Source organism: Misgurnus anguillicaudatus, chromosome 6, assembly GCF_027580225.2.
Source record: "Misgurnus anguillicaudatus chromosome 6, ASM2758022v2, whole genome shotgun sequence".
NCBI lineage: Eukaryota > Metazoa > Chordata > Actinopteri > Cypriniformes > Cobitidae > Misgurnus > Misgurnus anguillicaudatus.
Window position 1 is genome coordinate 26,779,673 of NC_073342.2, and position 27,411 is coordinate 26,807,083.

The 27,411-nt window shown below is 34.1% G+C and overlaps 1 protein-coding gene across 5 annotated transcripts in view; it reads right to left on the reverse strand.

The window, feature by feature from the left end:
- Window positions 1-2,154: 2,154 nt before the first annotated feature.
- The window catches only part of mob2a (MOB kinase activator 2a), a 58,916-nt gene continuing 33,659 nt past the window's right edge, over window positions 2,155-27,411 (reverse strand). For 4 of the 5 annotated variants that reach the window (XM_055192195.2, XM_055192190.2, XM_055192193.2 and 1 more), the window contains exons 2-5: window positions 10,616-10,779; window positions 8,516-8,609; window positions 4,243-4,367; window positions 2,155-3,570 (exon numbers count right to left, since the gene is read on the reverse strand). In XM_055192195.2, coding sequence (XP_055048170.1) covers window positions 3,299-3,570; window positions 4,243-4,367; window positions 8,516-8,609; window positions 10,616-10,779 — 655 coding nt within the window. In that variant the 3' untranslated portion in view covers window positions 2,155-3,298. Of the gene's footprint in view, window positions 3,571-4,242; window positions 4,368-8,515; window positions 8,610-10,615; window positions 10,780-19,207; window positions 19,368-27,411 lie in introns of those variants that run through there. The other variant, XM_055192192.2, reaches the window with a different exon arrangement.

The window sequence follows — 27,411 nt, forward strand, 5'->3', positions numbered from 1 at the left end:
CAAGAAAATAAGTCTAGTTTTTAGACCAAAAAGATCAAATTTAATTGATTTTGTGCATAAAACAAGCAAAAAAAATCTGCCAATGGGGAGAGCAATTTTTCTTGAATTTAGTGTTTAAGAAAAATTTTCAAGATTTTTGCTTACCCCATTGGCATATTTTTTGCTTGTTTATGCACAAAATCACTTAAATTTGATATTTTTGGTCTAAAAACTAGAGTTATTTTCTTGGCGTGTTTTGCTCATCAAGAAAAAGCATCTTAATTACATTTTTTTTTTTTTTTTGATATTTGTACTGAAAACAAGACAAAAAATATTTTTTGTCAACACTCATGCGCCCAAAAGCGTTGTAATAGAGCCATCTTGTGGTCATACTGAGCTAGTGCAGGGTGTTTTTATTTACATGATTATCTCAAATATTCATGAATTTTTAATTTTTTTTTTTTTCGCTTTGTAGATTAGGTGTAAGCTTTAGATGAGCCATTTATGCACTGTGTATTTAATGTATATTGTGCAAAAATAAATAAATACATTAATACATTTAGGGGCGGTTTCCCGGACAGGGATTAGACTAGTCCTAGACTAAAATAAATGTAAGAGCTGTCCAAACTCAAATCAACTTGCACTGACGTACCTTAAAATATACCAGCGTCCTTTGTTTTGCCTCAAAATGCACATAAGTAATGTTTTTAGTAAAGTATGTTTGTTAAAACTAGTTATATTTCCCAATTAAAATCAGGTCTAGTCCTGGTTTAAGCTAATCCCTGTCCGGGAAACCGCCCCTTAATAAATCAACTATCAAAGCACCAAAGAATTAATGCATTTATACAAAGCATTTGTAAGTTTATTAAACGTATTTTTCATGTGAGCACATTCAACATTTTTGTATATATCCATATAAAATTTGCACGTTTGCTCAAGGCTCTCAGGGTATTACTGTGCACATGCAGGGGCGAAAATCTCATCTAAATGTTGGGGGGGACAATAAACAAAATTTTTCAAGAACAATTTTTGAAGGGGACACCAATAATACAGGCAAAATTGTACTTGCAAGGAAATGGGTACAGATTGAAAACGTTTCTCTTTCTCTATGAACGGACGCAAATTTAATTTTAATACATATGAATGCAGAGGTGAAAAGAGTAATACAATTTTCTACTTAAGTAAGAGTAAAGTTACTTTAATAATATTTTACTTAAGTAAAAGTAAAGTTACTTTAATAATATTTTACTTAAGTAAAAGTAAAGTTACTGGTCTAAAAATCTACTCAAGTAAAAAGTAAGTCATTTTAATTTTAAGAGTAAAAGTTACTTTTTTACAGCGGGGAGAGGTTTCTAGTATAGTTCACAAAGGAAGGATATATACATCTCAAACTATGTTTTTAATTGTAAACCTCTCTACAATTAAAGTGCAATAACAAATGTTAATAAAATAAAAAGCTTTTTTATAACTAAGAAACATTTATGGAATTATTTAATGAGTTTTACAGGTCAGTTATGCACTTTTGAAGCAAAAATAATATGAGGTCAGCAGCTAGTAAATACAATCATTATATGAAGGTTGTAATTGATGTATTGCTGGTAACATACATTGTTATTAAACTATATACATAAATGAGCATATAATGAGATGAGTGCCATGGCTATACACTATACATCCTTTACACGGTTATTAGCTCCCTGACCTGTGTACCTGATGTCTTTCAATCTCTCTCTCGCGCGCGCTCTCTCTCTCTGAAAGAATCATACGTCAACATTCATGCGCCCAAAAGCGCTGAAATAGAGCCATCTTGTGGTCGTGCTGAGGTGGTGCAGTTTATTAACTTATGACAATTAATAAGTACGTTGCTTAGCAACCTACCAAAGCGTTCAGTCCAGTGGTTCAGGCGCGAAAAAATCATACGTCAACATTCATGCGCCCAAAAGCGCTGTAATAGAGCCATCTTGTGGTCATACTGAGGTAGTGCAGGTTGTTTTTCTTTTTATGATTATCTACTCATTTATGCAAGAATTTAGATTGTTTAAAAGATTTTTGCTTTGAATGTTAGGTGAAAGCTTTAAATGAGCCATTTACCTCTGTGTATTTAATTTATATTGTGCAAAAATAACTAAATAAATACAAGTGGTTTTATTAATGAGACAAAGACATACATTGGGATAAAGTGGCATTTCTCGTTTTTATTCGATTATACTTCGCAGAGCTTAAAATATTAGGTGGCTTTTAACTTAGATAATTAAAATACTTAAAGCAAGAACTGAAGAACTCTGCCAATAGATTAAAAAAGTAAAGTCAAAATAAATATAGAAGAGAAAGTCAAACCTCTTTTGCTAAAGGCAATTATTGTGATTTTTATATACTTACAATCTATTTCTTAAAAAAAGGGAAAGTGTGCATGTTCTACATGTTCAGGATGCCACATTTATGACCTCTCATAACTTAAAAAATGAAATAAAAACATGGTGTGGCTGCACTGGATTATGTGCTGCTGTCTCATAATAAATGCAACACAGCAAGTCAACTGCCATGCAACAATTATTTGCCTCCATCTGCAGCATCTAGTTGAGCAGACATGCAGATTTTATAAAAATGTCCTTGTCAAGAAACCCGCTAAACAAGTTCAATATTTCTCCAGATAACGAGTACATCTTAAGGTGGTACATTTTGAAAACCCTTAAGGTAGATGCTGGCTTTGTGTGACTCTCTAAAACAACATAATTACAATGCCAGATATCTTAAAAAAAACTTGAATTGGCAAAAACAAGTTTGGAAATGGTGCTAGAGGTGTTTAAATAAAAGAAAATGGGTTATAAATGGTGTTTAGAATATAAGTCACTATGTGAAATAAGGCTGAACATGAACAGTCAGTCGGACTTCACTCCCTCCACAAGGGGGAGCCAGAGGTCTACAATATTTTTCTAAACATTATTGCATAACAGACCATACCTTAGTTATATATCCAAGGCACAGATGAGCAAAGAAAAATACCATTCCCTTAAACAAATACATACAAAAAAATACCTCAGAGAGCACATGCGCAAAAATAATGAAAAAGCAAAAAATAAAAAATACAAATTGTTCCTAAAGAAACAATAAGGTAGACAGATTGTTTGATCCTGGAGGAAATATTCACACCAATCTGTGCTGGTAGAGCTGCAGATCTCCATCCCCTACTTTTGACCAATTCTTTTTAAGATGGTAATAAAAAGCAATGGAGGAGCTCAACAAAGGCCCTTAGGCAGGAGGCCTCGCACCGTTTATCATCGTCCTCCTCTTCGAGGAGCTGATCGCCGGGACAACCGGCTCATCTTTCGGTTACGTGATTGTTCATATGGGAGGGCAGGGGGGTGCACAGCACCTCTGTGAGGTCGTCCATGATGCAGGTCTCCTTAGGGTCGACCAGGTTGAATTCCCTGACAAAGACGATGAAATGTGCGTACAGTGTGTTCAAATGTCCCTGTAGCTCCAGAGCTACGGTCTCTTTAAAGTGTGCCCAGTAGATGTGCGCCAGCACGTGAAACAGATACCGGCACATCTTCTTTATCAGAGACTCGAACGAGTTGGGAAATTCTTTGCCTGCAATGAAACGAAAACATTTATTATTTCTTGAAATAATATTTTAAAAATATATTTAAACATTTGATTTAAAGTATTATATTTTATTTATTTATTTTTAAATGTAGTTTTTATTTACATACAATTTTAAATAAAATTTGATTAATCAATTTATTTATTTTTTTAAATATTAATATCTACATTTATGCATTTGGCAGTATTTACAATGTATGTTTTTACCTTTTATTGCCTGCAATTAAATTAAAATATGTATCTTTCATTGAAATTAGTATTTAATTACATATAATTGCATTAAAGTTTGGATGTATTAAATGTATTAAATTATAAAAAAAGATTATTTGTCTGATATAATTTTATTTTATTTATTATTCATTGCGTTAATAGATTGAAATATATATGTACTGTTTTAAATTATTTATTTAACGTAAATAACATACTATTATTTAAATAAAACAACAGATACGTAACAAAATAATTATGTTAATTTAATCCATTACATTTATTATTTTTATTGTAAATAGTTAAAGGACAGCTAAAGTAAAAATTATAAGCTTATTCATGACACGCAATGCTTATTATGAACACTAGAGGGCGCCAACAATACACATTATTTTACTTCAAACTCTTAAATCATATTATCCAGTAGTTCTCTTTAGTGTCAAGCATTCATACCGTATTTTGTGGGGAAAATGTCTTCGTCCGTCACCAATTTCTGCACAAAACTCATAACTAAGTCCACGTACTGAGGCGCTGTGCACTTTGATTTCTTCCCTCTTTCGTCATACCAGTAGTATGTACTGCAAAGAGAAGACAAACAGGTCAAATTAGATGAGTCTACTACGAGTCAATGTAACTGCTATTGCTTTTTAAGTGGGCTTATTCGCCATGAATCAGAGTTTGGGGAGGTAAAGTGGGTTCAAGGGGTTGTAGACATTACAAATCTCTTGGAATGCAGACTGTCCGCATAACTGCCCCTGCATCAGAGACCCACTGACCGCCAACCAATACGCATGCATTAAACTGTGGGCGCTTTGTAGATAATCAACGAAACGGGATGGGGAAATGAGTTCAACCGTTAAAAAAAGTACAACTGAAATAACGTCCAAAAAAACTACACGGTTGTGTACCCTACTTGTTTTACAACGGACAGACACATGGTAGGATCAGTGCCAGCAAGTTTCTCAAATAACTATGAAACATTGGGTCAAGTTACAGATTGGGAGTTTAAATAGTGCCAGTTAATTTCACAATCACAAATACGAAATGAATCTAACTAGTGGGAATACAAAAAAATCCTGTTTGGGCAGATAGTCAGATTAGTGATCGCAGACAACAACTACACATAATGACTACAAGTGTTCATTTTACACACATACATGTTCAAGTAATGAATTAAGATCTAAACCACATATATAAGAATCAAATAAACAAAAAACTGCGTTTTAGTTAAATACTGATGATTTATCGATTCCGAATCAAACTCGAAACTCTAAAATAAGAATTTAAAAAATTTGCATTTAAGTCAAATATTGATAACTTTTTGATACTACATTAAAACCACATAAATAAAAATCAAACCAAAAAATTGCATTTTAGTTAAATACTGATTAATCATCGATACTAAATCAAATAAAAAAAATTGCAGTGTAGTTAAATATATATAACTTATCAATATTGAATTGAATCGAAACCACACAAATAAGAATAAAAAAAATGCATTATAGTTGAATATTGATAACTTCTCCATCAATATTGAATCAAATCTGGGGGGAAATCCATTTTACTTAAATAGCCTAATGGTAACTTCTCCATACTGAACCGAATCAAAACCACAAAAAAATAAGCATTAAATAGGGAAAAATGTTTTAGTTCAATATTGATAACTTATCGATATTGAATTAAAACGAAACCACATAAGAATTAAATAAAAATGCATTATAGTTAAATATTGATCAACATTGTTTTTTTTTTAAAGTTAAATACCGATAACTTCTCCATATTGAACCGAACCGAAACCAAATAAAAAATTTCATAATTTCAATAAATTCAAGAATTGAACCAAAACCATATTAATAAGAATCAAATTGAAAAAAATAGCATTTAGTTAAATATTGATAAACAAATCAATATTGAATCAAAACCATATCAATAAAAATCGAAAAATTGCATTTTAGTTAAATACTTATAACTTGTCGATAGTAAGTCAAATCGAAAAATTGCATTTTAGATCAGTATAGATAACTTATCGATATTAAATCGAATTGAAACCACATAAATAAAAACCGAACCAAAAATTGCATTTTTAAGTAAATTTGGGGGGGGGTACAGAATCGAAACCACATAAATAAGAATCAAATTGGAAAAAACCCCCAGCATTTTAGTTAAATATTGGTAAACAAATCGATATCGACTCAAAACCATATCAATAAGAATCGAAAAATTGCTTTTAGGTTTAATACTGATAACTTGTCGATAGTAAGTCAAATAAAAAAATTGCATTTTAGTTTAATATAGATAACTTACGATATTAAATTGAATTGAAACCACATAAATAAGAACCGAACCAAAAACTGCATTTTTAAGTTAAATATGGGGGGACAGAATCAAAACCACATAAATAAGAATCAAATAAAAAATGCATTATAGTTAAATATTGGTAACTTATACTGAATCAAATCAGGGATTTTTATTTACTTATTGTTTGTTAAATACCGATAACTTATCCATACTGGGGTGCGTTTCCCGAACAATGATGAAACTCGCTGCTGAACCACCATAGTACTAGTCAAGGTTGGAAAAACTAACTACCTTGTCAAGACTGTTTCCCAAAAACATAGTAACTTTGTCGCAGTTTCGTCGCTTTAACCATGTTGGTTCAACAACATAGTTGATGATGATTGATCAGATTATTTCTGTAAATAACGTACATTGCATCGGAAGACTAAATTTGTTACTGTGATTTAGTAATTTGTTGTTTTATTTCAAGCTATTTAATTTCATGTGCAAGTTCAGTCTTACATCACTTCTCCTGGTCTTAAAGCTCGTAGGACTGTGGACATGCGCAGTTTTCAAAAAAAGCTGTTCTGTTTACAAACTTAAAGACTTAAAATAAAATTTCTCAAATATTTTTAGAATGATGGATTTAGAATGCACTACACGTTTTTTGCTTAGTTTGTTCAATGTCCGCTGGAACGATGGTTTCGGGAAACACCCGAATCTTTAAACTGTGCTGAAACGATGAAACCTGCAATCATAGTTGGCTCACGATGCTTTTGGGAAACGCTCCCCTGAACTTAATTGAAACCACATAAATAAGAACTGGATAGAAAAATAGCATTTTATGTAAATATTGATAACGAATCGATATCCAATCCAAACCATATAAATTAAAGGTGTAGTGTGTAAATTTTAACGGCATCTAGTGGTGAGGTTGCGAATTGCAACCAATGGCTCAGTCAACTGCTCACCCATCGCATTTAAAACGCATGGAGAAGCTACAAACATGTCATCTTCAGAGGCAGCTTCATAAAAAAAGTTTGTCCATTAAGTGCATCTGTAGAAACATGGTTGGCACAAAATGGCGACATACATGTTAAGGGACCCTCGGTATGTAGATAAAAATGTCTCATTCTAAGGTAATAAAAACATAACGGTTCATTATAAAAGGACTTTTTACACTCCTGATAATATAGTTTTTTATATTATTTTGCATTTCTGTCAAGAGATCCTTCTAAAAATTACACACTGCACCTTTAAGACTGGAATTGTCAAATTATCCAGCCCTAACATATGCCATTCACAACTTCAATAAGCTTAATTTTGTCTTCCATAACATATATTAAATCTCAAACATGCACTTCACTGACACTTGTCTTGCGTTAAAAAAAATTTCCAAGGCAATGTTGCGTCAACAACACAATAAAAAAACAACACCACCATTCAACATTAAAGCTATATGTGATCACCATCCCTCCCTTTCCTCTAAAACACGTTTTCAGCGTTTGATCACTCGCAAAACCGGCAGTGACGGAAATGTAGGGTTGTGTTTTGATGTGCACACCCATCCTTACCCTTCTTGGTATGTCGTGACTGAATGCGTAATTGTTTGCATTTTGTGTGCGCTGGTAATTCTTGCGCTTTAACGTTTGACTTGAATAGTCACAGGTCTGGTTAAACAGGGTCAGCGTGTAAAGGAGAAGTTCACACCCAACCGCCGCTCCGGGCAAACAGGGTGAACAGGTCGAGTGAAGACTTTGAAAAGTCGACATTGTTTACCTGTGGGAATGTACTCTCTTGGCATTTCCTTGAATATTGGATCTTCAAATAAAAATACATCATATGTCCTGGATTAAATATCTATGGCTTGGACATTACATTTACATTTATGCGACTTACATTAAATTACAAGGCATCACTTTATGTGATTCCTGGGGATCGAACTTTTGACTTATGCGCTGCTAATGCAATCCATCTACCAATCGAGCTACATACACATTTTAACTACTTTTAAATGAGACGTAAAGGGGGTGAAGTTAACATCAGATGCAGAAACAAAGATAGCACGTCCTATAGCTTTCACTGAATCGTTCAACACTGCCATCACAAATAATGCACAATTGCTTGTCCCTCCTCAAAACCACATACAGACTGTGAAGGCATTTAAATACACGCTCTTAAAGGCATTCGATTGGTTACGCCCCAAAAAATATACAAAACTTTGATTGTCTTGTATTCTTTCGCATTTGAAAGCCAAACAAGGGATGGCTTCATCAAAACGTGTGTCAGTTTCATTCTAGTCCTGTGGTGACTCGATTCAGACTTGGATGCTAATCTTAGATCTGGAATTTAGTTACCCAAATATTATGAATGTAAGAACCTGTTGCAAGTTTTCAGGACTAGAGCAAGAAAGACAATCAGACGGTCAAAAAATGAAAGAGAAACTTACGTGTTGCAGGCCGTCATGGCTTGACATGTTTCGCCAGTGCAAAACTCTGAGATTGTGCTATACTGCAGGTTTATGAGATTGAAGAAGGTTGTTGCTGTAGATGACAGAGAAATGAAACTCATTAGGTGACATTGGCAATGTTGCGTTTCAGTGATACTCAAGGCCGTTTACATTTGTTATTAAGATGCGTTTCGATCAATCGGATCACAAGTGGATGATGCTAAATACAGGTGTAAATGGGGTGTGAAACCTTTTGACTTCGCCCACTTTCAAACATATTCAGAGGTAGTCGAAAACACATTCGACTGGACTGCATTTGTGGTCGAATTAGTGATGGTCAACGATTAATCACGATTAATCGCATACAAAATAAAAGTGAGCCCCTGCACAATATTTGAGCGTTTTGTGTGCAATTATTATGTATATGTATTTATTATGTAAATGTTATTATGTGTGTGTGTGTGTGTGTGTGTGTGTGTGTGTGTGTGTGTGTGTGTTTATATATATAAATAATAATTACACACAGCACACACTCATTTATTATGCAAAAACTCACTTTAATTTTGTATGCGATTAGTCACGATTAAATCGTGATTAATCGTTGCCCTTTCAAAAGACCACATACTCTTTGCCTATTGATCTAATGTGATGTACCAAGCACAACGTTTTTACATCACTCCTGACTTCTAGCGCAAACCCACCATGTTCGGTACGGTCTTAAGCTGTCATTGATAAAACTGAAGCGGCTGTTTTCATTTGTGTTTCACTTTGCAAGTGTATGAAAGTTGTGCTAGCTTATTGTGTCTCTGTAGTGTTCTGAAATATCAGAGAAGCGCTAACATAAACATGAACAAACATGTTTAATAACAACATAAGCAACGGTACTCTCAAATTTTTCATTTTAAGTTTAAATCAGAATTTCTCCCGCTCAAAGTAATCAGGACAGAAGCGGTAGAAAGTGGACAAAAGAGACGGATTAAAACACCAGAGCTTTCACACAGAGATTACGGAAATACACGGAATAGGGATTTGTCCAGGATCGTTTGATATTTGGTATATTCACACTGCCAATAATTTTCCGGAATTGACAAAGATACTGTAAAGATCCCGTAAAGACATGTGCACATCATTTTTCCACAGCGTCTAAAGTTTGCCATTTATCCATGATTTCAGAAGCCTCTCTGTCAATTTTACGGAAATCTTCTGAGAACAAAGTGCGGTGAACGGGAATGTGTCTCTCGTCCACTTGTGATCCCATCTACCAAAATGTATCTTAAAATCAGGTGTAAACTGGCCACAAAAATCAGAATTAGTGTTTACAGAATATTGTATTTATATGTACATTTTAGCGCTGTCAAAGATTAATCGCGATTAATCGCATACAAAATAAATTTTGTTTGTTTGTTTTTGCATAATATAAGTGTGTGCAAATTGCATATATATATATATATATAAATATAAATACACACACATGCATGTATGTACTTAAAAAACATTTACATGTACAAATATATTATGCAAACACAAACTTTTATTTTGTATGCAATTAATCGCGATTAATCTTTTGACAGCCCTAGTACATTTATAAGTATATTGAAAGTACATTCAGGTACACATTTTATTAGTGTGCATTTCCTAAGAATCAAACACTGTAACAGATGAACTCTACAATAATTACTAGGCAACATTATCATTACACGAAAATATGCACGGTGCTTGTCTGTGCAAAACTCGCCTGCATGATGCTATTTGGGTATTTCCATTGCTGTGTGGTTCATAACGTGTTGTTCGGTTGCCAGGTGCTTTTTGGAAAATGGTTTAATGATCTAGGATCAGGCCATGAGAGCTGGTCCCCTTAAAAACTGTCATTCCCTAGATATGACTTTGTACTTCAGTGTAACTATGTAATTTCAGCCTAATAAAAGAAGCATACAAAACTAAAGGCACACCTGTACTTTATGTCTATGGCACGTGTTGACGTTTAATATTTAAAGTTACGGGTTGGTTTTAAATCTCCAACACAGGTATGATCAAACATTACTGTGCCACAAATACTAAACAAACACTCATAATGGCTTTAATGTTTGGTTAAGGACTTACTATTGCTGGCAAGCCATTCATTCAGGTCTATCTCTCTGGTCGGGAGTGAGACCAACTCCTTAAGGTCAAAGTCCATGACCCGTACTTTTGTGTACTCTGGCTCCAGGTAGTGCTTCTTCTCTTCTGTGGGTGCTTTCTTTCCATTGGGCTTCGTTTTGGATTTCCTGGGAAACAGAGACGATGGGACACATTAGGATAAGATAATTCATATATTTTATTTATACACTGCAAAAAATTATCTTCAAAAAAATTATTTCTTAGTATTTTTGTCTTGTTTTCAGTAAAAATATCTAAAAATGATTAAATTAAGATGCTTTATCTTGATGAGCAAAACGACCCAAGAAAATAAGTAAAAAAACTGCCAATGGGGTAAGAAATTTTTCTTGAATTTAGTGTTCAAGATGCTTACCCCATTGGCAGATTTTTTGCTTGTTTCATGCACAAAATCACTTAAATTTGATATTTTCGGTCTAAAACCTAGACTTATTTTCTTGGGTAGTTTTACTCGTAAAGAAAAAGCATCTTAATTTAAGATTTTTTAGATTTTTACTGAAAACAAGACAAAAATAATAAGAAAATATTTTTTGCAGTACACTACCAAAATGACTTTCTTCTATTGTCTTGTTTTCAGTTCAAATATCTAAAAATTCTTAAATTAAGATGTAATCATCAAGAAAATACATATGAAAAAATGTATTTAGTTTTTAGACAAAAGAAATCTAATTTAAGTGAATTTGTGCATAAAACGGGCAAAAAAAAATCTGCCAATGGGGTAAGCACATTTTTTTCTTGAATTAAGTGTTGAAAAAAATTCCAAAGTTTTTTGCTTACCCCATTGCTTGTTTCATGCACATTCACTTAAATTTCCTATTTTTCATCTTAAAATTTAGACTTATTTTTTAGGTCACTTAACTCACCAAGAAAATTTATTTTAATTTAAGAATTTTTAGATATTTGTACTTAAAACAAGACAAAAATACAAACTAAGAAAGAAAGTTTTTTTCATAGTGTGTATGCACTGAACAAAAAAAGATTTTCAAGAAAAAAAATCTCTTAGTATTTTTGTCATGTTTTCAGTAAAAATATCAAAAAATTCTTAAATTAAGATTTTTTTTTTGATGAGCAAAACAACCCAAGAAAATAAGTCTAGTTTTTAGACCAAAAATATCAAATTTAAGTGATTTTGTGCATAAAACAAGCAAAAAAAATCTGCCAATGGGGTAAGCAAATATTTCTTTATTTTTTTATTTATTTAGTGTGTATGAAAAATGTTCAACATTTTTTAGCTTGTTTTATGCTCAAAATTAGACTTATAATAGACTTATTTTCTTGGATCGTTTTGCTCATCAAGAAAAAACATCTTAATTTAAGAATTGTTAGATATTTTTACTGAAAACGAGACAAAAATACTAAGATTGTTTTTCTTGAAAATCATTTTTTTGCAGTGCAGACATTTTTTCAGAAATTCCCCTCGGCCATTGGACAAAAATATAAGCTCTTGGTTGGTCCAGTTGGGCTTTGTTGGACAACGTGTCTTATCTAAATGTCTGTCTCTAAATCTACCATGAGATTTAATGTGATCTCATCTATTCAACAAGGATGCAAATCCACCCAATAACTCATAAAAGACTTTTCAAGAGAACTGGTCCTAAACTGGTCTGACGTATCAGCCTGTTCACATTTCTTGTTCATTTAAAATGGAGGTGTTAAACAGACCTGTACTTCCAGTGCTAGTTTTGACATGTAAATGCCAGAATCTCATAGCCGTGATAGCTCCTGAAGTTGTGTGGGACGAGGTTGTTGGTAAGGGGGGGTGGGCTTTAAACTATCAAGAGCAGCTTATAAAGATATACAAGCTTCTTCACTACATATTCAAATCTTTGTTTTTGTCTAACAAATATAATTTTCATTCCCAAAGCTGTGTTGTTTTCTGTGGAAACACTTTTACCAATCCATCTTGATTTCCTGTTCAAGTCTTCCAGCACGATAAAACATCTCAATTATCTGACCACCTTTATAACTTCCTCTTATTCACACACAATAGTCCCGTTTAGGAACATGAGCCCATAAAGAAACGAAGCCAACACAAAGTAACAGTTTGTGGAATTGGATGGATTTGCTTGGCGCTGGACTGAGCGGGAAAAATCTTATTGTCCATATCGAGGTCTTAACTACTTTAAAGGTCTACCGAGGGTTAATGATCATGGAGCCGGTCAGATCAAACATTACAGAGAAGTGGTAAACTTCAACTTTATTTGTAAATCATTCTGCTTTACGTCACAGGATCGGCGTTGAGTGTAAAACAGAAAAAGGATGAGGTGTCAATGGTGGGAATTTACAGTATGAGGTAATTTGAAACTTGCCTCATTTTTACAGGGGTCAAACATACGGGAACTGGGAAGTCCAAATATGGAGGAGATAATGACAAGGAACAAGAAGTTAATGTTTAGTAGTAAAACGGTTATCCCCATAAAAACGGTTACTGAAACAGAATACAATATAATTTATACAATATAAACAATGTTTAGTGCGGTCTATAAAGTTTGTTTAAATCCCCAAAGGCCTGTTCACACCAACAACTATAACTATAAAAAATAAGTTTTATAAACGGATGTTAATGTAAAAGAATATGCGAAGTTCACAGATTCATTTCGGCGTTTTTTTTTCTTAGTTGACAAACTATAAAACTTTGACAGCCCACCAAATCCAATCAAATATAAAAGGCTGGTACATTTATAATGTTTCGAACAAACATAAGGTTGTTGTCCTTTGGTGTCGACACTGTCAACATAGTTTTCATTCTTTGCATCATTTCTTTTATTTGCGTAACTCATTTCACACCTTATGGGTATGGTTTTTTTATAGTTATTCTCAGTATAGTTTTTTTTATTTGCGGAACTCATTTCACATTGTTTGTGGTATGCCTATGCAACCTAGGGTATGATAAGTTCTCAAAACGTTTTTGTCCTTCGGCGTTGACGCTTATATCGTTATCATACTTTGCATAATTTTATTTATTTGTGTAACTCATTTTACACTGTGTGTGCTATGCCTATGCAACCTAGGGTATGATAAGTTCTCAAAACGTTTTTGTCCTTCGGCATTGACGCTTATATAGTTATCACTCTTGGTATAATTTATTTTATTTGCGTAACTGATTTCACATTGTTTGTGGTATGCCTATGTGACCTAGGGTATGATTAGTTCTCATAACGTTATTATCCTTTAGTGTCGACACTTATATAGTTATCATTCTTTGTAAAATGAGTTAAGCAAATAAATAAAATAATACACTGTGTGTGCTAAGCCTATGCAACCTAGGGTATGATTATTTTTATATAATGTTATTGTCCTTCGGAGTCTACGCTTATATCGTCATCATTCTTTGTATCCTTTTGTGCAACTCATTTCACATTGTTTGTGCTATGCCTATGCCACCTACACTCTAAAAAATGATGTGTTGGATTTACTTAAAATATATATGCACCATTTTTGCATCACACTTTTTAAGTATTTCCAACTTTGATATTTTTACTTAAAATTAACAAGAAAACCTGTGTTTTATGTACTTAAATTTTTAAGTAAAGAATGTTGATGAACTCAAATATTTAAGTTCATATAACACATATTTTCTTGTTTATTTTAAGTAAAATTATTCCAAGTTGGGATTACTTAAAAAGTGTGATGCAAAAATGGTGCATATATATTTTAAGTAAATCCAACACATATTTTTGAGTGAAGTTGGAGCAATTTAGTATATCCAATTCAGCTAATCTGCATGTTTTGGACTGTGGAAGTGTACACAGAAAGGTCTCCTGAACAAAGTCTTTGTCTGACTTAGCTCTTGCTTGAATCAGAGACCTTTTTGCTGTGAGGAAATAAAGATGCGCGCAAACCCACTGTGTTGCCCTCTAGACTGAGCACACACTTCTCAATCATGGTAACAATGAACAAACATAATTTTTTCAAAATAACTCTAAATACAACATATAACTAACATTAATAACATATCAACATAAATAAAGCACGCAAACATTTTTTACAGGGCATGTGCTTCACAAAATGGCTACGACAGATGTCATAATTTTTGGCTGGAAAGGCATCATGGGAAATCACGTGGCTCTATAGTTACTTAAAATATTATGCTAGATTTACTTAATTTTGATGCAATTGTTAAAGTAGTTAGCATTACTTATGTTTTTTCATTTTATTTTTGAATACATTTAAGTTCACCTGGTAACTTACATTTTTGTGTTATACATACTAAATATGTTAAGTAGAGGTTGAAAAGTTATAAATACTAAGTTTTCTGTGTTTAATCCAATTACTTTCATAAGTTATGGTTGTTCAGCCAACGAATCGTTTTTTAGAGTGTAGGGTATGATTAGTTCTCATAACTTTATTGTCCTTCAGTGTCGACGCTTAAATAGTTATCATTCTTTTTATCATTTTTTTATTTGCACAACTCATTTAACATTGTTTGTGCTATGCCTATGCAACCTAGGGTATGATTAGTTCTCATAATGTTATTGTCCTTCGGCATCGACGCTTATATCGTTATCATTCCTTGTATCATTTTATTTATTTATGCAACTCATTTTACACTGTGTGCGCTATGCCTATGCAACCTAGGGTATGATTATTCTTAAAAAACGTTATTTCCCTTCATAGTCGACGCTTAAATAGTTATCATTCTTGATGCATTTTTTTTATTTGTGTAACTCATTTCACATTGTTTGTGCTATGCCTATGCTTCCTAGGGTATGCATTTTTCTCAATTTTTTTATGTGCAGGTATCTCGTAGACTTTCAAGGAAGGGACCGGACCCATATTTGAGACCAGAGAGTTCATGAAGAGTTGGGATTTGGCCTTTATGAACTGGACCTATAAACAACCACCCAGTAATGTCCTTAAACAACTCGGAAGACTTTGGCAACCACCCACAGGACACTAGCATTATTCAATCAAAACTGATCTGAGATTAGCTGTCTTGACTGCACGTGCTACACCAAAGAACCTTCACAACTGATCGAAAATGTGAATCCAGCAAGCAGACAGCTGTCAGGTCCAGCTGGTCAAGAGACTGAAAGAGGCATTGATGAACATCTCGCAGAACCTTTGATGGATCATCACAGCTGAAAAAGATGCGGGAGCTTAAACAAACGGTTGTCTGCTTAACCATCCCTCAACTGATTTATAAAAGTCAAACTACATCCCTTAAAATAATGGGACGCCTTAAGCACCCAGAAGTTTGGAAAAAGAGAGCAATTTTTCAAAGTGGTATCAAAGTAGGGCCAAGCCTTAACTATGTAAAGAAACAAGGATAAACACAGCACAACACAAACACATGAACAATTGCAGATGTGTTGTTGTTTTTTTTTGGGTGGATGATACAGGTCTTTGGTCATAACCTTGGCTTGGTTTGCAATGCCTTTTATGGGAAAGAAATCAGCGGGAAACTGCAGAAAGTGGGCATGCGGTCTGCGTGTGTATGTGTGTGAGTAACACGCTGGCAGCTAGAAAGTTTTTCTTTCTCTTAAAATAAACCAGCTAATGGCTTGAGAATTCGCCCTGTGCCACATAATTTATGAAAAACGGTGCTTCCTGGAAAATTACGAAACAGGGGGAAGGCTGAAATAAAACAATGTGCATTCAGATTTTTGGATGAACAGACCGTTTTCCATTTACAAAACAACTCAATTTGGGATACTGACGTAAGCACGATCATAGCCTAAAGGTTTCGGATCCTGCACGTCCATTCCCAGGCATTCCTTTTCAATTTTTCAATAATCGTGGACTATAAACGGCTGGAATTCAAATTTAATCTGGTATTAATCATGAAGAAAGACGTGCTCAATGCGTGTTGCAAACATCTCAGATGCTCTGTTTACAAATTTTCAAAAGTTTAGGAAGGATACAAAGAAGTAATTCTCTAGCCAACTCAAACAAATAAATAAGTTGGCTACTAATGGTCAACCAGTCAAAAATTTTGGCAAAAGTAAAAGATTGATCGCATAGTACTGTTTATAATCTCAGAGATGAAGTATACACAAGGTTTGACATTATGTAATACACGTTTCTCTTACTTCAGCATCTGCAGCCAAAAGATCTAAACAGGCTTAAATCATTCAAAGCCAAACAGAACAGGACTGGACGTTTCAAAGTCCCCGTATGCATACCAATACAGAAAGTGGACAACACTAAAACGAAGTCAACAAACTCACCTAGATTTTAGGAAAGCTTAAAGGTACATTAGTTAACTTTAAGAAGAATATCTTGACAGAAATGTAATATAACATACATAACTATTATCAGTGGTGTATAAAGGTCTTACGTAATGAACTGTATTGATTCTATTACAATGAGCTTCCCTTGGAACACGCCACCTAGTTTTTACATTAGCCCTAAATGGATAAATGATGATGTGTTTTGTCCTGCGGCGGCTACCGTAGTATTTTGAAAGGGAGAAGGGAGCTGTGGACTGAGCCGTTGGTTGCAATTCACGGTATCACCACTAAATGTGCTAAAAATCTACACTTGTAGATTGTTCATCAAAATAGGAAAAAAATTTAGTCTTGGTTCATAGCTAAATAGAGTCACTTAGAAATAGAGTTTGAATTATATGTATCAGTCGATAGCGGTGTTTGTTGGGAAAGCAATGCATTACTACCGTATTTTCCGCACTATAAGTCGCACCGGAGAAGAAGCCGCATCATTCAAAAATTGCTTTATTTAAAAAAAAAATAACATATATAAGTCACAGTGGAGTGGACTATACGTCGGGTTAATTTAGAAACTTATTTCACAAAATCCAAGCCGAAGAACAGAGATTTAATCTGGAAAGGCAAGTTATTTAACTAAACAATAGCAGACAGAACAGCAGGCTGAATAGATGTCTGTATGTTAAAGTAATATTATCAGTTATTAAAACAATAAACCATAGCATACAGAACTTAGGTTAAATAGTCTAAATTAACCGAACAAGCCAACTAGCGTGAAGTTCGCAGACTCGTCATTCTGCATCACTGAATCCATTGAATTACATAAATACAGGAGCAGCATATAGCGGACTCTCATGGCTGTAGACGGTAATGTTGTCTCTTGCCTCATGAATGTCAAAATTAATTCATACTGACTTACAAGGCACACCTGACTATAAGACGCAGCATCAGCCAAGTTATGAAAAAAAGCGTGGCTTATAGTCCGAAAATTACGGACTAAAAAAATACTTGATTAACATAACCCTCATTTTCAAATTGCAATATAATGTATAATAACAAAATAAACATTCAATTATTTGCATATCTTTTTAAATGGTAAAAATAGAAAAAAACAATGGGTCCTTTATGCATACAGTATGTAATAATTATTACAGCAGCACTTTACAATGAGGGTAAAATACTGTTGTCTGTGTCTGGCCAGCTTATGACTTCCTAGTTCTCTCACAGATATGGAGAAAGTGTGAAGAGCCATTGAGATGACAGCTTTGTGTTAAACACAGAAACAGAGACATAGGGATGATACAACGAGAGCTTATAAGCATTACAACAGAGATGGGCCTTTAAAAATCACACACACACACACACACACACACACACTTCACAACTTTATCCCAGTTTCATTCTTATTAGCACATGAATGCAGCTAAGTATTCAAGTATCAGATACATTTCAGCAGATGCAGGTACATAGATATATTGTAGCAGCTTTACATTTCAAATTTACATCCGGTTTACTGTTTTCCTTGGTTATCAGCACAGGTATGACATCAGTAGAACATTAACTTAGTTTGTTTTCAAACAATGTAAATGAGCAATGAGTCATTATGTTTGTTCATGAATATAGATGAGACGCAAATATTTTAAACCAATCCGAAACGTGCGACCTTAATTTATTATTTGCGCATCGCAAACAGCACTTGTTAATTATATAATAACTGTGACCATAGATATGACTGACAATTTGAATGTCTCTCGTGAACTTATAGCTCGAAGGCTGCATCCTCCAGAAATCTGCATATTTAGAATATTAACAATTATAAAGTTCACTATTATTCTTTAGTTAATCGTAAATTGTTGTAATATGCTTATAACTTGGGAATGTAATGCTTAGTTAACTAAAATAAATGACGTATGCAGCCTGCATATGCGACCTCGGCTCCGGAGGATGCAGCCTCAAGAGCAAAAAGCGTGCTACACGCATGCGCATTAATAAGGGCAAAACAGAGTGACATTAATCAAGCACTACGCGATACAACAAGGTTTTATTTTTTTGAATATAGCATGCTATACTAGTAAATGTATTTTTGCGCAGAAAGGAATACCTTAAATGCGTTTTAAATATTATAGTGAACTACATATGCTGTACATGTACTAATAGTATCCGAATTATACACGCGTGAGCGCATCAATAGTTATTATTATTTTTAATTACCCAGGTAAAGTAATTTTAAATACACATTTTGTTATATTTGAGTATATATATAATCATATAATAATTATATTAGTAACGTTAGATGATGCCTGTGAATATTAGTAGATGATGCCTGTGAAATCTACTGTATCTATAATACCATTAAAGCCTCGATCTTTACCTTAAAACTTTACCAACAGCCTGAAGAACCATTTTGCAACTCTGGATTCTGGAAGGTTTCTGTGAGTGCATATCCGAAGTGCTAAAAACAAAAAGTTCAACTCTGGACTGAGAGTCTCCCCGCGTTCCTCGCGCAGATGTTTTTCAAGTCTTGATGGCGAGTCATTATAAACTTCTCTCTCTGAAGTTCTCGTCCTAGCAGAGGAGAGCCAATCAGAACGGCACGGAGGTGTGGCGTAACGCGGAACAGCCAATCATTAGCGCGCGGAGGCGGGCCGTGCTGTGGTTAACATGCCGTTTGAATGTCTGATCTGTGTCCTGTTCCAGTTTCACTTGGTCGGACGCTGTGTTGTCTGATTTGGTTAATATGGTGTAACCTGCATCCGACTGAAGTTACTGCTTTATAATTACTGTAATTTATATAATTAGATGATATTGTGAGTATCTGACAATTCACAATGGTCAGCATTAAAAAAAATCTAGCTCCAACCATATTTTGTTATTCGTGGCTTGATAATATTTTGAAGGTCAAAACACAAAGCAAAACAAAAAAATCTGTCCAACACTAAACTTTGCCTGAAGCCAAACTACACACAAATTCCTGTTAGAGGCGTGGAGAGGTGTTTACAATATTACTTTGACTGGTGGTACAGAAACAAAAGATCCACAACGACCTCATGCAAGCAAATAATAATAATTATTAGAGCATTTCAAGAAAAGTTTAACATAGTTGACAAGTACATTACAGTACAGAAATACGTCCCCACCTCTCCCAACAAATACAGGACAACACAATAGATACTTAAGTGATGATGATGTCATGATGTGAGAAACTTGATGTAAGATTTTGTCCACTTCCCTGCACTAGAAAGTCTGGGTAAATGTATGCTACACATATTTATTATATAATTTACTTTTTACAAAAAAATCTAGTTGGTATAGAAAATATTTTACCATACAATCCAAAACCATACCGTTTTTGCAATAAGCATGATCTGACGTACTTTGAAACACAAACTGCAGTCATATACAAATAACAGATAATACCAGATTTAGTTATTTATCTTCCTTATAGGTTAAAAATAGCCTATCACATCAGAAATCTTTACATATGACGTCAAAATGTTTCGAAAAGCCATGAGGGGGTGGACTTGCGTACACTGATACGTGAAACCCATGGCCAAACCAAACCTCTGTCGTTTTTACTCACCACCTGAATCACGACACAACTGAAACAACATGCCAGTCACAACACAATAAAGTGATTAATTTACAGGATGTGTTTCCTGTTTAGGCTTTTACTTTCACTCTTTAACATTTAGTTTTATTGTCATGGGTTAAATTAAAACTGATAAACATAATAAATGTAATAAACATTGCATAAAGGTAAACCTATACTGCCTATTTCACAAGTCACCGGTTTCATCCAATAATAGCAGGCCACAAACAAAAAACAAATAAAACACAAGACCATTTTTGCTAAATCCATATCAAGTTCGTTCCCTAAAATAATATGCTTTTTTTGAACGCTCAGTCACACAAATGGTCACATGGCTCGTTCGACTCGTTTGGTAAGAAAGTCAACGAACATTCCTACCAGTCAAAGCCAACAGTAAAAAATCCTTTCAGACGCTGAACATTAGGCTGGGAGTTAAAGCATCCAGCAAACCAAGAAATTCAGCCCAAGGGCGTCCAGAGATGAACAAGACCAAAAAACAACCCGAGAATTGCATTAATGTGAGGACTTTTTATAACACTTTCACTTTAAAATCCTCACATTCACAATTTTAAGTAGCCCTTGAGTGAGGTAAAAGTGAAATATGCCTTTTTGAAAACACTCCCAAATGTTGCGTTCTCCACATGAGGCCTATTCTTGCCAGAACTATAAAAATATAACTTGAGATCAAAAATATATCAGAGAGATTTTTGGTGCACGGCATGAATTTTGTCCATTCTTTAATGCCAAAGCATGTAAAAATAGCTTCCAAGCAAGTTGCAAAACAACTGTATATCTACTTTTCTCCTGAAGAGATCTTGGAAGATGGCCATCAGTAACATGGTCCTGCATCCTATTATGCATTCCTGCAGGGGAGAGACTGCATGCACCAACACGCTCTGCTCTCGGCTAAGAAAACCCGCAGCGGGGGAGCAACAAAAGCGTCAGGGATGGAGGAAAATTCATGGATGGAAAACGTTTGTGAAATTACAAAGTTGTGCTTGTTATAATTCTAGCTTGTGAGATTTTATTTTTATGTCGGATGAAATATATGTGGTAACTCGATTTGCAATCGACTGTGCTAACAAAAGTTGCAATGGGTGATTTATCTATTACACTTTACAAAATGAGCCAAGCTATAGTTGCCAAGTTGAAATATATGATAAAAGCAAACGATAAACAAAAAGAAAGAGTCAGACAGATGTTGTTTTTTGCAGAAGCATGCGTGTTTTAACATGTTCACAAAAGGCTTCACCACACACGCTGCATTCCTGAGGTAAGATGATTCAAGTTTGGATCTGGATACGGGCTAAACAACTCTGCAAACATAACCTTGAAGACTCAGCGCTGCTCCATCTGTTCTGGAGTGAATAAACCCACTTGATATTGATGCTGGTCTGACTTATTTTGTATTCTTTAACAATGATCAACACAGAAATGATCATATGTACAACTATGGTAAAACATAACTGAAAATTAACTCTTTCCCCGCCATTTACGAGTTATCTCGTCAATTAAGACAACGAGAATTTCTGGCAATCCGTAATACCGCTATTATCCACCAGGACTTATAAACTTAATTTTGAGGATCGCTCTGAATCTGATCTCTATCAAAAGTCTTTTACAAAAATAAATTATCTCAGCTTTTTGCTTAAAATTTTGTGTTTTTGAAGAAACCTACCCATATTTGATCCATAACTAATGAAGGTAGGATGAAACTTTTTCTTTTTTTGAAAGCAGAGGGTCTGTTCTTTTTTATTTGATATATTTATGTTTATATATTTAAAAAATAACATTTTCTGGAATGCATTAAACTAAATAATGAAAAATGCTGGCGTTGGCTGGCAACTTTAAAAAAAAAAGGTGGGGAAGAGTTATATACAAATGTATATATAATTTCTAGTTAAATAAGTATGTGTACAGTGGCACAGCCATCATTAATAATGCCACTTCACAGGAAAAAGCATTTTAGAAATATATGCTTTTTATGAATAAAATTTCACTTTAGTTAAAGTAATTATTCAGACTGTTTACCTAAATGAAAAAAGAGTTGCAGATCAGTTATTAAGATTTGGTAAACTCCCCTGAATTACAGATTTATATAATTTATATAATTTGGACATGTGTGACCCTGGGCCTTTTTAATATATAAGCTTTCCATTGAAAACTGTTTGTTATTATTGTACAATATTTGACCCAGATACAACTATTAGAAAATCTGAAATCTAAGGGTGTAAAAAAATAAAATATTGAGAAAATCACCTTTAATGTGCACCTATTACATAGCTAAAAACTTATTTTGTGTATTTGGTATAATACAGTGTGTTTGCATGGTTTATGGTTAAAAAATAAAACATTATTTTCCAAATACCGTACATGTTTGTAGCTACTTTTGCATATCATTAACATGTACTACTACACACTTACACCAAAGGAAATGTAAAATCGTGAATCGGACAATAGGTGCTCTTTAAAGTTGTCCAAATAGAGTCCTTAGCAACACTTTGAATTAAAAAATAGATGCTGCCACAACCCCATACGGTTTTTGTGCTTTCAAAAAAAGTTAAAATCGAGAATCGAATCGTGACCTTAAAATCGAAAATGTAATTGAATCAAGGATTTGGAGAATCGTGACACACTTAATTGCTACAAATATACTTGTGCAAATTATGACTGGTTTTGTGGTCCAGGGTCATTGAATTTCTAATAAAAATTGCAAACAATATTATTCTTTAATGGCCTATTTGTGTCATTTACTTTATTGTAATGTTTTTATTGTTGTTACTTTTGTTGTTGTAGCGCTTTGAGTCTAAGAAAGGCGCATTAAAAATAAAATGTATTATTATTATTATTATTATTATATAATATTTCTAATAAATTCAGTAATTTTAAGCAAAAAATTTTGTAATATTAAATAATCCACACATGGAGAGACTTTAACCTGGCTATCATACATTTTGCTTAGATATCAGTCAACCAATAGCAATGTGACAGGTTTAATCTTACCATTACTCACCATGAATACCTATACCATCAGTTACAGTGATTTAAGGTAACACAGCTATTAAGATTTCAAGTAGGATTAGAAACATAAGGATGAGATAGTGCTGTTAATCCACAGCAACATCAATTTAGACTAGAAAATAGAGGTGTAGAAAGGATTAGCTTCATTCATCTTGTAAAAGAGCTGTCGAGTGTTGGCAATTATGAAGCCAGAGCCTTTCATCCATAGAGTTTGAGGCAGGAAAAGCTAATCAAGGTCTTTGTCCTGGAAATGAAGAGATGAGAGATGATGAGACGCATCATCATCGGTGTGGACCGTCATTATGCAAGGTAATTATACAGCGCCAACGTGCATGGATGAAAACATGTGCTTGGCATGAAATCCAGCAACGAACAGAAGTGAACAAAATGGGAATTCCAGAAAGAAAATGGGATACAGACTGTTTAAAAGGTGAACAGTTGAACACCAGCTCCACCCAAAGGCGTTAAAAGGTAAAGAAGTACAAAAAATAGGTGAGAGAAAGAAGAGTCAATATTTTTCATACAAATGAACACTGCCCCCTACTGGAGAAAATACAACGTCGGTTCATCAAGCTCCAAAACATCAACCACATGACAGGTTTGTGAGGGGAACAGACATATGCTGGGATCTTGACTTGGGACTATGAACTTTTGTTGTACGGCAAGTGATGTAAAGATTTCTGAAACCACAGTGCAGAATTTAGGCTTGCAATGTTATCAGTAAAATGATTTTATACTATATGGGACAGAATGTCATTCCAAGAGATGTTAACATTGTTCAACAAAACAAGTAACGGTACTCTGACATAACATTAGTGTGCGTCAACTAATATCAGGACAAAAGCAGTCAAAAGCAGATAAAAGAAACAGATTAAAAACACCAGGTTTGATGGACATGTGCCTTTCTCGTCCACTTGTGATCTGATCAAAACGCATCTTAATACCAGGTATAAACTGGGCCTAATATGTATGTGAGGAGGAACCAACTTTATATGAGCAGAATTCATAAATTTATTTTAACTCATCATTTTTTAAAGTTGCCCACCAGCATTTTTTTTTTCACAAAAGTTCAACAAAATGCCTTTCGGGAAAATTTTCTTCTAAAAATATATACACATACAAATATATGAAATAAATTTAGTAAATTATTTATTTAGTAAATAGTTGAAATAATTGCATTTTTGTGAAGGAATTTTGTTAGAGATAAGATTTAGAACGATTATCAAAAAATACACAAAGTGTAAAATTAATAAATATTTTTTTGCTTAATAAATAATTTCAGTGTGCCATCTAGTAGTGGATAATCGCAGTATTACATATAACCATAAAAACTCACTAGGAACACGTTGTTGTCAATGGCGGGAAAAGAGTTAAAAAGAGAAAAGAGTAACTTTTCAAAATGTCCTTAAAACAAAACCGCAAAGGTTGCTTTCTTTTTGTGCCAAGTTTATATTTCTTAACCAAAATGGGAAAAAGTAATTTACTTCTTTTAATACAAAAAGTAAAACATAACTGAACTAATAAAAGCGACGTATTCATATTATTCTATTGTATGTTTATCAATGTATACTCACTCAATTCCATTGTCCTTATTTCCATTTTATTCCTTTTTTGGCAAGCAAAGCTCACAGAACCTCTACACAACCCCTGAACACTTTAAATGCTCATTTCCTACTTTTCCTGAATCTTGCCCTAATTTTCCTAACAGGTTTTCCACAATCGCATTAGCAGTGGCTAACATAAACATGTCTCCCCGCCTCGTCTTGCACAGACAAACCATTAGCAAACAGATTTAATAAAAACATTGTTGCCTTGCTCGAAATTACAAAAAAAAGAAAAAAATTGAAACAAACAAACAAACAAAAACAGGTGACAGGCTCAAGTTTCTATTGGCTGCAGATATGTAAACAGCAGCCTGGCTCACGTGTGACACTCATGGAAACTGTTATCATGTAAGCAGCTTAGGTTGCCATACAGGGAGGGCATCCCTGTAGATACTGAATCCACAACAACAGAATGCTGTGGGTTTAGACTGGTCTTGAATCAGCATTTAAAGGGGAAAAGTCCATCAAATGACAAATAGTGTACTTGAAAATATCTCACTTTTGTTGACAAGAATCCATAAACCTACACAGCACATGTCACGAGTCTCTGTCATTATCTTAGGAGTTACACACCTATGTTTGTGTTGACGTCTGGGTGTGCAAGTGTTTTGTCTAGGTATTAATTCCCTCTATGTTATGTTTGATAAACTCAATGCATAAAATTTAACAATGAGAATAACCATCAAGATATGTCTTGATGTCAAGGTGAGGCTGTGGATGGATGTCCAGAGCTTTAAAGGAAAACAGCACCGTTTTTCAATATTTTACTATGTTTTTGCCTCAGGTTGGACCAATTGATACATCCCTATCTTTTTTCAATACGTGCACTTAATCTTTGTACAGCGCGTTGTGAATGTGTTAGCATTTAGCCTAGCCCCATTCATTCCTTAGGATCCGAACAGGGATGAATTTAGAAGCCACCAAACACTTCCATGTTTTCCCCATTTAAAGACTGTTACATGAGTAAGTATGGTGGCACAAAATAACACATGGCATTTTTTTAAGCGGATAAAAAATAAGAACTATATTGTATGGCGAAAGAGCACTTATTTAGCAGCACTTCAACCTCTGGAGCAGTAACATCATCATACATCCGCTTAAAAAAATCACGTTTTATTTTGTGCCACCATACTTACTCGTGTAACTACTCATGTAAGAGTCTTTAAATAGGGAAAACATGGAAGTGTTTGGTGGCTTTTAAATTCATCCCTGTTTGGATCCTAAAGCCGCCTTTCCACTGCACACGACATACGGAAACGACAGTCGGAGTTCTCCCCCTAGTGGCAGTCGTAATGAAGTTTCAGTTTAATCGTATATGGGAGAGAAGCTCATTCCAGCGCAAGAGGCTTCATTCTACTATGTTTACCATGGTGAAATAAATAAATGAACGCAAATGAATGAAACAATAAACAGCTATGCATATATGACAAAAAGATTGCAATTTTTTTTTGGAGAGAACATATGAAGACAAGATTAAAATAATAACATAAACAAATTAAATTAATAATGTATTACTTATCAGTAATCAAAAGTGTTTTTTTAAGGATTCAAGTGTTACTAATAAAGTTAAACCAAAAGGATTAATAATTTTTACCTCACACACAGTTTGTGATTGGAATACAATGAAAATCATAACTTCCGGTCGGCATATCGCATGCGGTTAAGTCGCACAAGTTCAAATTTTTTAACGGATCCAACGCTCAAAACGGATCCGATATTTATGCATCAGCAAATGGTCGGCACCTCAATCAACCCCTTTGCGATTTTCCATAGGAAATGAATGACTTCTGGCTTATCGGCCGTCGTTTGTCGTGTTCAGTGGAAAGACGGCTTAAGAAATAAATGGGGCTAGGCTAAATGCTAACACATTCACGACGCGCTGTACAAAGATTAACTGCACGCATTGAAAAAAGATAGGTATGTATTAATTCATCTAAGTTGAGGTAAAAACAGTAAAATATTGAAAAACTGTGTTGTTTTCCTTTATACCTATTGTTTTGTATCAGGATGCTGTTCATTCAACCATTAAAACACAAGCAGAAAATACATTGTTTTACAAATTTCCACGGCACTAAAAACCTCAGAAAACATGGATTGTTAAAATTAGAAGGGACATATGACCTAATTTGAGATGAGAATAGCACATAATGTACATAATATCCGTTTTAGATATTAGCCTGTTGGCTAATTGCTAATTTTTGAATGGCTGAATGACCAGGATCCTGATACAAAACAATAGGTTTAAAACGCACGCCATCCCTTCAGCCTCGTTTTAAAAAAATCAACATGGCAGTAGGCTTAATAAGGTGTATTGAGAATTCAAAACCATTATATTATTTTTTATGTACCGTATATGATGTG